The sequence below is a fragment of the Nerophis lumbriciformis genome, unplaced genomic scaffold (genome assembly GCF_033978685.3).
Source record: "Nerophis lumbriciformis unplaced genomic scaffold, RoL_Nlum_v2.1 HiC_scaffold_1027, whole genome shotgun sequence".
In the NCBI taxonomy this organism is placed as follows: Eukaryota; Metazoa; Chordata; class Actinopteri; order Syngnathiformes; family Syngnathidae; genus Nerophis; species Nerophis lumbriciformis.
This window is the reverse complement of record NW_027316985.1, coordinates 5,001-16,591: the sequence shown is the minus strand read 5'-3', so window position 1 is coordinate 16,591 and position 11,591 is coordinate 5,001. Positions and strand designations below refer to the sequence as shown.

General features: G+C 39.7%; 2 protein-coding genes across 4 annotated transcripts in view; one reads left to right on the top strand and one right to left on the bottom strand.

Moving 5' to 3' along the window:
* Window positions 1-182: 182 nt before the first annotated feature.
* LOC140678569 (HEAT repeat-containing protein 5B-like) lies at window positions 183-11,051 on the bottom strand. Of its 2 annotated transcripts, none has more exons than XM_072912810.1 (12): window positions 10,334-11,051; window positions 10,075-10,226; window positions 9,790-10,001; window positions 6,819-6,927; window positions 6,536-6,685; window positions 5,061-5,232; window positions 2,803-2,960; window positions 2,487-2,736; window positions 1,424-1,579; window positions 1,067-1,317; window positions 845-956; window positions 183-764 (listed from the first exon to the last, which is right to left on the bottom strand). In XM_072912810.1, the coding sequence occupies exons 2-12, from the start codon at window positions 10,198-10,200 to the stop codon at window positions 526-528; spliced, it is 1,935 nt and encodes a 644-aa protein (XP_072768911.1). In that variant the 5' UTR covers window positions 10,201-10,226; window positions 10,334-11,051; the 3' UTR covers window positions 183-525. The 2 variants fall into 2 exon arrangements, with proteins under 2 accessions (XP_072768911.1, XP_072768910.1); XM_072912809.1 differs by having other exon boundaries at window positions 184-764; window positions 10,075-10,212; window positions 10,334-10,904.
* Window positions 10,814-11,591, top strand: part of LOC140678570 (G patch domain-containing protein 11-like) — a 3,106-nt gene continuing 2,328 nt past the window's right edge. The window contains exon 1 of one of the 2 annotated variants that reach the window (XM_072912811.1): window positions 10,814-10,937. In XM_072912811.1, the coding sequence (XP_072768912.1) occupies window positions 10,888-10,937 (50 nt within the window). In that variant the 5' untranslated portion in view covers window positions 10,814-10,887. Of the gene's footprint in view, window positions 11,045-11,591 lie in introns of both variants that reach the window. The other variant, XM_072912812.1, reaches the window with a different exon arrangement.

The following is an 11,591-nucleotide window of genomic DNA, read 5'->3' as shown; positions in this document are numbered from 1 at the left end:
AGTGGTGGAAAAGCGCATTACAACTGAGTACCGCTGCGGCCCATACGGACCACAGCTGAGAAACAGATATTTTTTGGCGTCCAGGAATGTCGCGCTCGCCCTATGGTTAAGAAACACTGATCTAGACCACAATGACGAATTTTAAATGTATATTAAAATCATCATAGGACTCCCTTTAAAAAAAATAAAAATAAAAATTGTACTTATTCTCCCCATCCCCAAGCAAGCTTTGCCAGCTAGGACAAGTTGGATCCACTGGCCTGGTTCTACCCGCTGAAAGCTGACGCCTCACTGACTATCATTAATCAGCTTGCAGGAGGAGCGATCACAAAAACTCACTGACTTTTCTTTTGACTAGACTTTTTCGCATTCATAACTGTTGAGTAAGCAAGGGTGCCATGTTTTTTTACTTGATGAATTATTTTCACTTTTTCAGTCAGTCTATTCATTTCTATTAAAAAAAGAATACCATCAAATTTCCTTCGAGAACCTCTGATTAGGAATGGCATAAATCTTCCCAGAGTATTATGATCTCATTTCTGGGCAAAAAGATTCGTAATTAAATTTTTTGGCAGAATTGGGCAGCCTGAAACGCAGGTGTCTTGGTTTACCACAGAGTGCTCCAGCTCGGCCTTCCAGGGTCACCTGCCAGGTAAAGGAGTCTCCCCTTGCCTTTTCTGCTTCCAGCTCCTTCTGTGAGCGAGGGAACACGTTTCTCCAGAGTAATAACATCTTTGGAAGGTGATAACGCACCAAGGAAGGACCTGCGTATACATACAAGCAAAAAACAGGAAAATAGGTACTGCTAATAAAAACTCCAGCAAGAGATGACATTTTAACTCACCCAATGTCATGAGGGCCCCAAGCAGTAGCCATCCAGCCTGTGTGCGCTGCAAGGAGAGTCGGCTGTTCTGAGCCGCTGTCCTCAGGAGGTCTTCAGCTATACTCACCACCAACTACAGTAAAGCAGCTATATTTGAATCTAAACCTGATGAGGTCGAACATTCAGAACAAAATTGCAAGATGGGAGTGTGATCTAAAAGGTCTAAACTGCTTATCCACACACCTTGCCCTTAGAGTGTGGTATTCCCAGAGGGCACTGGTGTACGCCTCCAAGGAGAGCTGCCATTGCGAAGCTGTACCCGCTCACAGCCTCAGGTGAACTCTTCAGATTGTTAATTCTCTCAGCGCAGCGGTCCAAGAGCGGGGTTAACTGATAGGGCAGTGCCATGGCAATGCAGCGCAGGCACCATGCTGCAGCCAAACGAGCCGCCATGCTGGGGTGTAGCAGCACCGAGGTCACGGTTTCAAGAAGTCCTGGGGACAATTAGCATTAAAAGAAAGTCCAGATACAGTATGTAAGAAATGGTTAGGAATGCTCTGCACTAAGACTATTATAAGATACACAAGTACAGTATCTTACCTATAGAAGGCTCCTGGATGAGAGGTGAAGATGTGGCACTCAGACTCTGAACAATGCTGCCTAACTCTTTTAGGGCACACACCATAACATGCTGGCTGGCTGAGACATCAGCTGTCCCGGTCTTGTTCTCCCCATTGAGGTCATTTACAACTGCTTCTGAAATAACAGGTTCCAGAGAAAGGCATCATAATAAATCAATGTCAGTGGCGCAAAACAAAAAGCTAACATATATTGGACAACTTCTTAATTATTTAACTAATTTAAACATGTGACATAATCTGATCAAAAGGCCTTCAGAACGGTGAAAATTAAAAACAAAAACATTACATGTTTGATATTTGTGTTTAATGTTGTGGTTTACTTAAAAGTTGAGCAAAAAAGTGAAAAAAATATATAATTCAAAATGTTTTTCCACATTTAAAAATATGACTATTATTATTTTGTTTGGCTGTGAAGATAATTCAAATCAAATAAAAATAAAAAATAAAAACAAAAAAAGCCACTTTTTCCCCACACATTTTACAGGTTAAAAAACAAAGATAAAGAACAATCAATTTGGAATAAAGTACTTTTGTGTTTTTTGTGAAAGACTGTTAGGCGAGAGTAAAAACAAAACAAATAAATAATGCAAATATCTATTGATGCCATGAGCGCAAATGGCTTGTGACTGCTATGAATGTGCACATTTCCTTCATAGACTGTGCAGCTTCTGTATTCAGTGGGGGTTACTACTGTATATCTGTTACTGATCGTTACAATTTGTAATCTAACAAAGAGAGAACTCACTGGCAAATGACACCAAAAGATATACCAGATGAAAATAAAAAGCATGAGCATATCAAGTGCCAATTTAGTAATGAATGATGATAGTATGATAATAATGAAATCGATAAAAAGGAAGCCAGTGTAGCAGGTAGTGCTAATGTCACTCATAAATCCAAAAAGACAAAACCATTGTGTGATAATGTAACACAAACCATGCAAAATATTCAGAAGCTGAATAGAAAGTGAATTACTCCAGAGAAGTACTTTTTTCTGTAACGATCAGTCCAATCTTGCTTACCTACGGCCCTCATTTGCTTGCTGATGGCTTGGCAAATTTCTTTGCCGGCTGCAATCTGTGCCTTTTCACCGAGTAAGCTGCCCAGGGTGGCACGCAGCATGAAGGAGACACAGCGCCTCGAGTACACCGCTTCGACATGCGTCTGGGTGGCCCTTGGATGAGACACAAGGTCCAAAACGTGGGAGAGGAAGGTGGCAAAGTTGCGCTCCAGCCACTGACCACCGAGTGTCGTCACAAATACAACATAAGCCTGAGGAAAAGGAGGGACGGTATAAGATATGCTTAACTGTTATCATTTGTAGAGAATTTAGCTCACCTGTGTGACGCCCACCCGGACTTCTCTGCTGACAGAAGCCCCGCCTTTCAACATCTCCCCTCCGCTCTTCAAGAAACCAGATCCACCACGCAGAAAGCCTGTGGCCATTAACTCCAGCACTTCTTCAAGCGTGGCCCGTTTCACATTCTGACGCATAACTTGGAGAAAACAATAAGAAGTCAACCGTGAGCTAAAAAACATCAAAATATGAAACATGATTACCGTACATGCACTAATCATAGCCAGGGAGTTTATTTGCCTAAACTGTAGAGACAATTAATTAGAAGAAGGCAAAATTGAAAACAAAGGCTATTACTTCCATATATACGGTAACATGTTTTAAACTTAAATATTAATTTAGAGAGCATGAAAAAGTGGAAAGGCAAACATAGCTTTATTTTACCACATGGTCATTTACTAGCAAGTAACAAAGCAGCAACAGAACCACTGTTGTAACACCAGTAAGGCTCAGTCATCATAAACACTGAATGATTTCACTGTAAACAACAGTACAGCATGTGTAACAGGAGTTTCCCACCAACAGCTGAGTAGCACAACAAACATTTTGAAGTGCATGGTAGAGCCAAGTCAATACAGGGGTCAAAGTGGAGGGGGCTCTTAGGCTTTTGTAAAGTTTAAATATTTATTTTTCCGTCATTTCAATATCTAAGTTATAAGAAAACAACAAACTAAATGTTAGGATAAATAAATGTTGATGTGAAAGTTCAATAATAAGGTTGTTTGAATCAAATTAAAAATGTCTAAGACTACCTCTACTCCCTATTAAAAAAAACAAAATGGTTAATTCCCCCTGGATAGTGGCAAAGCTACAATAGCTTCGAACACATCACTCAACACAGAGGTTGCACGTCATTACAGCTCACATTTAAGCACCAGCATTTTGGAACAAGAATGGGGTCATAAAAGGTAGCTAAAATATAATATCTGTGGCAGCATACAAGAAAAGTATGCATAAGTTTTACTTCTGCATATTGTAGCACATAACTGTGGTGTGTTCAACAACCCTTAATTAAAGTTAGAAACAGAGGTGTCACTAGTTTTTAAAGACAGGGGGCTTAACCCCCAGAACATGCAATGATACTAATAATACAATTAGGAATCTCAATTGATTATGTTTTAATGAGATTAATCACACTTTTGAACAGTGATTAATTGTTATTAATATGAGGTTATTATTTGATTGCATAAATACCATTTGCTTAATATTTGGATACAAATACAACTTGGTAGTCAGAATGTCATAAAGGAATGTTTTTTTAGATGTTTCACGGAACTGCAAGTCGTTGATTTGCTCAAAACTTGGTGACAGTAAGTATAGTAAGAATTACACATTTTGAAAGTATTTTCAATAATCTAGCAAACTAGGTAGAGATGTACAGTATTTTAATAGATAATGTACTAAGGACAACTTTACACAGTGCACCATTTACATCTGCATATACTCTTCCTTAGTTTAACTAATTGTTTAAACAAATAAAGCCATTTTTTATTTTGTTGGCACAGTGGGACCAGATGTGACTTGTCATGCCATTTTTGTGAAGTGTGTGTGTGTGTAAGGGAAAAGGTGCCTTGACGAGAAGCCAGTGTGTTGACGAGAGACATGACGGTTGTCAATAAAGAACGTGCCTCTCGATTCCCTCGTTACCGTCTGTCTTTTTTGCTGGGCATCATCTAATTACAAACCCTTGGTTGCACAAACATTATTATTTACCTTTTCGGATGACAGCGCTGATCTCTTTTTCGTACAAACTACCTCTAATTAGTTGGCGTTAGTTGGCGACATGAAGAACATCTCGCAGCACTTGGTCTTCTGTAATGTTAATGTCCTACATGCGGTGGCTGTCCATTTAGAAAAAAACGCAGATAAACTCAGCCAGCAGTTTGTTGTTCTCTGTTCGCTGTCCATGTAGCATTCATGCTAGCGACGCCATTCTCATGTTCATGTTTTGCTTTAAGATGCTATTTTAAACTGGATGTGCACCGATTATAAGAAAGTTTGTCGCTGCAATACTACGGTAATTGCCTCAGTTTTATCTAAAGTTCCGTCGAAGTTTGTTTTTAAAGGGCGCAGAGCACATCTCTTAATGTCAATGCTTTTGACGGCACTAATTTGAGACCCCGACGGTTATTTGCAGATCACGCACCCAGCGACTATAAGGTGGCTAACTGAATGCAGGCATGAATTGGAGCATTTGCAGTAAGCGTGACTGTACTTATCAATGTATAAAGTATAGTACCAGCAGCTTGTTTGGGCATCAGAGCTGTGGCCATGACAGTCCCAAGCAGTTTGGCCACAGCAACCCGAACACCATAGTTGGAGCCTTCCAGGGCCTTAAAACACAGTGTGGCCATGTTCTCCAGTTCTGTGGTCCACATGAATACTGCCTCGTTCTGCAGCTCGGACAGACACTGCAAAGGTACATGAAATCACAATGGAGTCATGTTAGTAGTGGTTACAGCATGTGTTTATTTTGCTTAGTCAACACAGTCAAATACTATAACAGCTACACAGCATTATATATTATATATATTCCATATTATATACAAGGTAAATGGTCTGTATCTACTGTATATAGGGCTTTAAAACACCTATATAGGGCCTTACCATACCTGCAACAATACCCAAAGTGCTTTACATTATACATCTCTTTCACACACACATTCACTCACTGATGGCGGAAGCTGCCATACAAAGTGCTAACCACGACCCATCAGAAGCAAGGTGGGCAAAGTGTCTCAAGAACATAATGGCCGTGACTAAGATGGCGAAAGCTGCTATACGAATCTGGAACCCTCAAGTTACTATAACATCTGAGCCAATATATAAAACCATAGATATAATGTATTGGTTTAACATAAAATCATATTTCTCAATAGGGGGTATTCTGTATTTTCGCTGTAAAGTTTAGCTAATATGATGACAGTACAGTATCATATCAGCACCTAGTAGAATAGTAGATGAGAATGTTTGAACTTCAAGTAGGATCAGTTATATGCTTTTGTAGAAAACCTACAAATGAAAATGATTACCGTATTTTTCGGAGTATAAGTCGCACCGGAATATAAATTGCACTTGCCAAAAATGCATAATAAAGAAAGAAAAAAAACATATATAAGTCGCACTGGAGTACAAGTCGCATTTTTTGGGGAAATTTATTTGATAAAACCCAACACCAAGAATAGACATTTGAAAGGCAATTTAAAATAAATAAAGAATAGTGAACAACAGGCTGAATAAGTGTACGTTATATGAGGCATAAATAACCAACTGAGAACGTGCCTGGTATGTTAACGTAACATATTATGGTAAGAGTCATTCAAATAACTATAACATAAATATGTGGGCTTTGTACCGAGGATGTCGTTGTGGCTTGTGCAGCCCTTTGAGACACTTGTGATTTAGGGCTATATAAATAAAGATTGATTGATTGATTGATTGATAAAGAACATGCTATACGTTTACCAAACAATCTGTCACTCCTAATCGCTAAATCCCATGAAATCTTATACGTCTAGTCTCTTACGTGAATGAGCTAAATAATATTATTTGATATTTTACGCTAATGTGTTAATAATTTCACACATAAGTCGCTCCTGAGTATAAGTCGCACCCCCGGCCAAACTATGAAAAAAACTGCAACTTTTAGTCCGAAAAATACGGTAGTTGTTGACATTATATAGTTGTATGATGCTTATACTGTGCACGGTTCACCTTTGCCACTGCACAACGCACAGCCATGGACCTGTCTGTGAGTAAAGAGCGGGCATTCTTGTAGATGTCCCTGTGACATGAAGCTGCAGCTCCACCTAGTCCATTTAGCACCTTCTGCAGACTGAGGAGTATCTCTCCTCTGCCTTGGGACTGCATAAAGCAGAAGAATTATGAAAACGGACATATATGCATCATATTCTGAAGAATGCATGCATTTACTGAGTTCCAATACACTCAAGTTGAATTTCTGTTGTCATGACTTTATTAAGATGTCATACTGTACCTCTGCACTCTTTAATGCCTTCAAAAGATTATTAATAGTGTCTGGAAAGGAGCTTCCAAGCATCCTCCCCATCTTCTCATAAAAAGCTCCGACACATGCCACTGCGGCGCTAAAATAAAAAATAATCAGATTATGTTCATGATTTGGTGAATAATCACAAATTATTATGCATTATTACATTCATGACATAACTTTTTGATTAGAGTCAATATGCTAAAAGGCCACCCTATAGAGCTAATCTGAAAGCTCCTGGCTCAACGTTATTTTAGCATAGCAGAAGTGGGTAACCCAAACTAGGCATGGGCATAATAATCAGTTAGTCGATCGCGTGCGATCAAGTAGATCAAGTCTTGCCGAAAATGAGGCAAAATGGAGTGTGATCCCTGCAACTAAAAAAGGCTCTGTTGGTTCTGTCTCACCTAGAAGAATATACAGGGCATCCGGAAAGTATTCACAGCGCTTCACTTTTTCCACATTTTGTGATGTTACAGCCTTATTCAAAAATGGAATAAATACTATTTTGTCCTCAAAATTCTAGACAATACCCCCTAATGATAATGGGAAAACATTTTTGGAGCTTTTTTAAATAATGTTTTTCTTTTTTTAAACTAACAAATCACATGCACATACTGTAGGTATTCACAACCTTTGCTCAATACTTTGTTGATGCACCTTTGGCAGAAATTACAGCCTCAATTATTTTTGAATACCATGCCTCAAGCTTGGCACACCGATCTTTGGGCAGTTTCGCCCATTCCTCTTTGCAGCACCTCATAAGGTTGGATGGGAAGCATTGTTTTTACCCAGGATGTCTCTGTACATTGCTGCATTCATCTTTCCCTCTATCCTGACTAGTCTCCCAGTTCCTGCTGCTGAAAAACATACCCGCAGCATGATACTGCCACCACCATGCTTCACTGTAGGGATGGTATTGGCCTGGTGATGAGCGGTGCCTGGTTTCCTCCAAACATGATGCCTGGCATTTATGGCAAAAAGTTCAATCTCTGTCTCATCAGACCAAAGAATTTTCTTAATCGTGGTCTGAGAGTCTTTTAGGTGCATTTTGGCAAACTATTACGAAAAAATGGCTTACGTTTGGCCACTTGACCTTAAAATCCTGAATGGTGGATTGCTGCAGAGATGGTTGTCCTTCTGTAAAATTCTCCTCAATGCTGTGTAGCTCGACAGAGTAACCATCAAGTTCTTGACCCCCTCTCTGACTCGGGCCCTTTTCCTCTAATCGCTCAGTTTAGACGGCCGGCCAGCTCTAGTATGAGTCCTGGTGGTTTCAAACATTTTTTCCATTAAATAATTATGCAGGCCACTGTGCTCATTGGGAACTTCAAGGCAGCAGATATTTTTCTGTACCCTTTCCCAGATTAGTGCCTCGAGACAATCCTATCTCGGAGATCTACAGACAATTCCTTTGACCTTATTCATGTCATGTCAATTGTAGGACTTTATATATAGACAAGTGTGTGCTTTTCTAAATCATGTCCAAGCAACTGAATTTACCACAAGTGAACTCCAATTAAGCTGTAGGAATATCTCAAGCATCAACAGTTGAAACAGGATGCCCCTGATCTCACTTTTCAGTTTCATTGCAAAGGCTATAGATACTTATGTGCATGTGCTTTATTAGTTGTTGTTTTTTTTTTTTTTAATTTGCAAAAAATAAAACTTTCTCACTTTGTCATTTTGGGGTATTGCATGTAAAATTTTGAGGAGAAAAATTAATGTATTTCATTTTGGAATAAAGCTGAAAAAATTTGGAAAAAATGAAGCGCTGTGAATACTTTCCGGATGCACAGCTAAGGGAAGTTAAGCTACATCTATGCAGAGTGGCACTATTTATGTTAAATTCTCCCATAAGGAAATACAAATGACTGGATCGGCAAAGAGTGTTACATGACCATGCAATAATTATTAGACTGCATCAGTGTCTGCCAGAGCATTATCTCTCATGTACGCTTAATCCTCCATTAAAATGCGAACCATCCTTTTGCAGAGTGACATCTGTCTTAATGACGAAATCCCTTGAATAGGGAAACATGGTATATTACTGGAACTTTAAAAAAACTGCAAAAATGCAAGGGATAATGTATTGAAGTGTATTAATTAACTCATATTATGTTGTACATATGGTGAATGTTCATATTCATCTTTGAAAAAGAAAACCTTCAAGTTTGAGTACAGAGTGGTATTTCAGTTTGAGCACATGATAAGATAAGGCACCTGCTCAGTGGCCTTGTGGCTAGAGTGTCCGCTCTGAGATCGGTCGAGTCATACTAAAGACTAAAGAAATGGGACCCATTACCTCCCTGCTTGGCACTCAGCATCAAGGGTTGGAATTGGGGGTTAAATCACCAAAATTATTCCCGAGCGCGGCCACCGCTGCTGCTCACTGCTCCCCTCACCTCCCAGGGGGTGAACAAGGGGATGGATCAAATGCAGAGGTTAATTTCACCACACCTATTGTGTGTGTGACAATCATTGGTTCCTTTACTTTAACTTAGTTTGCTATTCGCAGGCGAATTGGATCACTTCTCATAGGAAGGAGGCCCTAATTGGGACTTTGGAATGCAAAAGAGATAGCCATATCCTTGAGAGGAGACTACGTTATGACTCAAAGCAGTTGTTTTCCAGACACTTACACACAAACTTCTACTTTTATGGTCAGGTGGTGCTGTTGGGACTAAGCCCACACCCAGACAAACAAATAAGGAATATATAAACTGACGGTTTGGCAGGTTAGGAATCCTCCATTTTTGACTAAGATTCCTCCGAGTACTGCAGACCTGTTTAAATAACGCTTGCTTGTAATAAAGCAACTTTTGGTTCAGCAAAGCGTCTCTGACGTCTATTTTGATCCAACTACGCATCCCTGTCGTCCCTTGGCCCGGGAGGGGACGACAAGACCAGAATTACACTTCAGTATGAAAACAACTGCAGTAATTGAACTTCATCTTACAGTTTTGTGGGCAAGTAGGCAGGTGTGTCATCCTTGCTTTTGATGATATCATTGCATTTATCCAGCGTCTGGAAAACAGTGAATGTGTCGCCAATGCTGTAGAGGGTGGCAAGGTTTTTGGCAAGCAGTTTTCTCGTAGGTGGACCTGGAGCACTGCTGATCAGTCCGGTCAACTGATCCACAAGCTTCTTCTGCTTTTCCTTCACATCCACCTGCCGTGCAAACACAAACATTCTTAGCTGGTTGCCATCTCATGAAAGCTGCAGAAACTATGATGCAAGTCACCTTATTTGCCGCCACAAGAACTTTATCCAAAAACCGAAGCCATTCGAAAATGAAAACGGGCCTTTTTGCTTCGGTTATCTGGGCTAAAGCTTCTTCATTCAGCAGGAGACTGTGAGCCAACTCCATTGCGAGGATGTTCTGTATTGAACAGTCTTAGAATAATCAAAACATGACAGTGGCTGCACAGCGTTACGTGCATCATTATTAATCATGTAACTGAAACAACACGCTGAATGTTATATTACGTTATATTACTTACCGTGTGTATTTAAACCGCCAGACGCTCCTGTTGTGCGTTGACAGCTTACCCCAGCTGTTTGAAAGGCTAGCTAGTTAGCAGCCTCAAGCTAGCGAGTCCTTGCGATGAAAAGCTACGCTTCGCCAAATCCAGACACAGGTCAAATGATACCACCTAATATTATACACCTTGTTGTAAGACACTAATTTGTTTCAGTCAACAGCTTTACAAACATGAGCTAACCAAGTTATTCATCTTGTGTCCAGATAACCTGATTAGACGAGACTACATGGTGTCGCATTAACACGTGTCCGGTATTGAACCACTGAATAACCTGAATTTCACTCTTTCTCAAAACAAACTTCAAAGAAAAATAGAACTATAACTGTTTTTTAAATATATTACGAATTATCACCGTACGTGTTTGTTTGTTTTTAAAAACAACTGCAAGACGAATAGGAAGCTAGGAACCGTAAGTGTAATTTGTAGCTCGTCGGAAGTTATTGTCGACGAACCAAAACATTGTAGAACAACCATAGCTTTCAGTTTTTCATTTGCTGGTTTTCATTTCAATAATGTCCGACGAGGAAGACGATTATATGTCCGATGCTTTCCTCAATCAAATGTACGCGTTTGTATTGACAATATATGCGACCCCGAGAGGGACAAGCGGTAGAAAATTGAAGGCTGGATGGATGTATTGAAAACAATTACTGTCGACGTTACTATTTTGTGAGCATTCTGAAATATTGTAGGATCTAGTGTTGTTTTATCACATTGATGTAATCTCGTGACCCTGTCTGCTTACATATACATTGTGTTATGCTGTGAAATAGTACATCATCACAACTATGTATGCGAACCTGTGCAATAAGCCCACACGCCCGTGTGTGCAAAATTAGTGCAATGTGCAGTTTATACCAGCACTTTAAAAACTTGAGAATTAGCGCCTTGTAACGAGCAATGTGCAATTCTCCTCTTGTATATCTTAACTTTAAAACACTTCAGCACTTAAACATTTGAGCTCTTAAATCCAACTTTCTATGGTCATTTAATTGCTTGGCTGTCATTAGTAATATGGTTTATTGTTGATTTTTTTTTAATCTACTGTACTTTATATTATTATTGTTTTATTGTAGGTTCCAGCATCCCCCGCGATCCGCAAAAGGGACAAGCGGTAGAAAAGGGACAAGCGGTAGAAAATGGATGGATGTTGTATATGGCCTTATTGTCCCGGCGTTTAGTGCTGTCATGTTCGTTTGTGTTTGGCAGGGACGAA

Coding starts and splice junctions, on each gene's coding strand:
- LOC140678569 (XM_072912810.1), bottom strand. CDS start 10,200: ATGGAGTTGGCTCACAGTCTCCTGCTGAATGAAGAAGCTTTAGCCCAG. Junction 1,580..2,486: donor CAAGCAAATGAGGGCCGTAG/GTAAGCAAGATT, acceptor CTGTTATTTCAG/AAGCAGTTGTAAATGACCTC. Junction 765..844: donor TGGGGCCCTCATGACATTGG/GTGAGTTAAAAT, acceptor ATGTATACGCAG/GTCCTTCCTTGGTGCGTTAT.